This window comes from Charadrius vociferus, unplaced genomic scaffold, assembly GCF_000708025.1.
Source record: "Charadrius vociferus isolate BGI_N301 unplaced genomic scaffold, ASM70802v2 scaffold636, whole genome shotgun sequence".
NCBI lineage: Eukaryota > Metazoa > Chordata > Aves > Charadriiformes > Charadriidae > Charadrius > Charadrius vociferus.
Window position 1 is genome coordinate 787,379 of NW_009649189.1, and position 1,080 is coordinate 788,458.

The 1,080-nt window shown below is 65.7% G+C and overlaps 1 protein-coding gene across 1 annotated transcript in view; it reads right to left on the reverse strand.

Annotated features, from left to right (window-relative positions):
- SEPT4 (septin 4) overlaps positions 1-1,080 on the reverse strand; it is a 41,175-nt gene that overhangs the window by 10,799 nt on the left and 29,296 nt on the right. Inside the window, exons 10-11 of the mRNA XM_009888870.1 lie at positions 251-350; positions 125-197 (exon numbers count right to left, since the gene is read on the reverse strand). Coding sequence (XP_009887172.1) covers positions 125-197; positions 251-350 — 173 coding nt within the window. The remainder of the gene's footprint in view (positions 1-124; positions 198-250; positions 351-1,080) is intronic.

The following is a 1,080-nucleotide window of genomic DNA, read 5'->3' on the forward strand; positions in this document are numbered from 1 at the left end:
GGTGGGGGGGTGGCACCCCCCCAGCCACACCTGCCCCCTCACGAACATATTTGGGTCAAGCATCTCACCGAGCCCTGTGGGTTGGGGAGGGGGGACACCTTTCGATGCCCCTCTACCTCCTCACCCTGCCCTGAGGAGCAGCAGCCTCTGGGATGGTGCAGGAAGGGTGGCCCCTCGCGGCTGTGCCAGCGCTGGATCTGGGGACAGGGTATGGGGGGATGACCAGGCGGGGGTTCAGCCCCCAACTCACCTCCTCGTCCTTCTCCCGGATGAGCTTCTCTGTCTCCGCATCCGGCACCGGGGGGATGACAGGGATGGGGAAATCTGTCCCGCTCTCCCGTGTCAGCTTGCTGCAGGCAGAGAGAGGAGGTGAGGACACTGCCACAGCCCTGCCACCCCCACAAGGGGGACAGTCCCCCATGGGTGCTGCAGCCCTGGAGACCCCAAACCTTGCAGGCACCCAGCACCCACCAGCACAGCCCCTGTGCCCCCCCAGCCAGCATCGCCCTGGGCCTTTTTGCAGGCATAGAACATATGAGCAGCTCCAATCATCCCCCCAAACCTCCCCCCCCTCCAACCTGCCATGCAGCAGTTTGGGGGGGACCCAAGGAGGCACCACCACAGCAAAGGGTGCCAGGGACCCCCCGCCCAGGGCACAGAGCCCCTGCCTGGCTTTCTCCATGCCCTCCGCATTTCGGGAAGCATCCCGCTGGGTGCTTCAAGCCGCATCCCCCTGAGCCCGGTATTTTCTCTGCTGCTTTCAAACATCTTCAACTCAGCATCTCCCTTCTCTCCCACAGCCCCAGCCCCGCTGCAGGATGGGCTCCCTGGGCGCCCCGCTGCCAGCCAGCCCCAGGGATGCTCCGTACCCCTTTTCCTCAGCATCAGCTCCCGTTTAAGCTGGAAGGAGCTGCGGGCAACCCCCCTGCGCCACCCCACCGCGCAGGACCACAGCCAGCTGAATCGAATCGATGGCTTCTCCCATGCCAACGGCAATGGGGAGGGACCAGCTCTCCCAGCCGGGTCCCCGTGGATGCCACGTGCTACCCCAGCAGGGGACGACACGGCTGGGGCCACGCC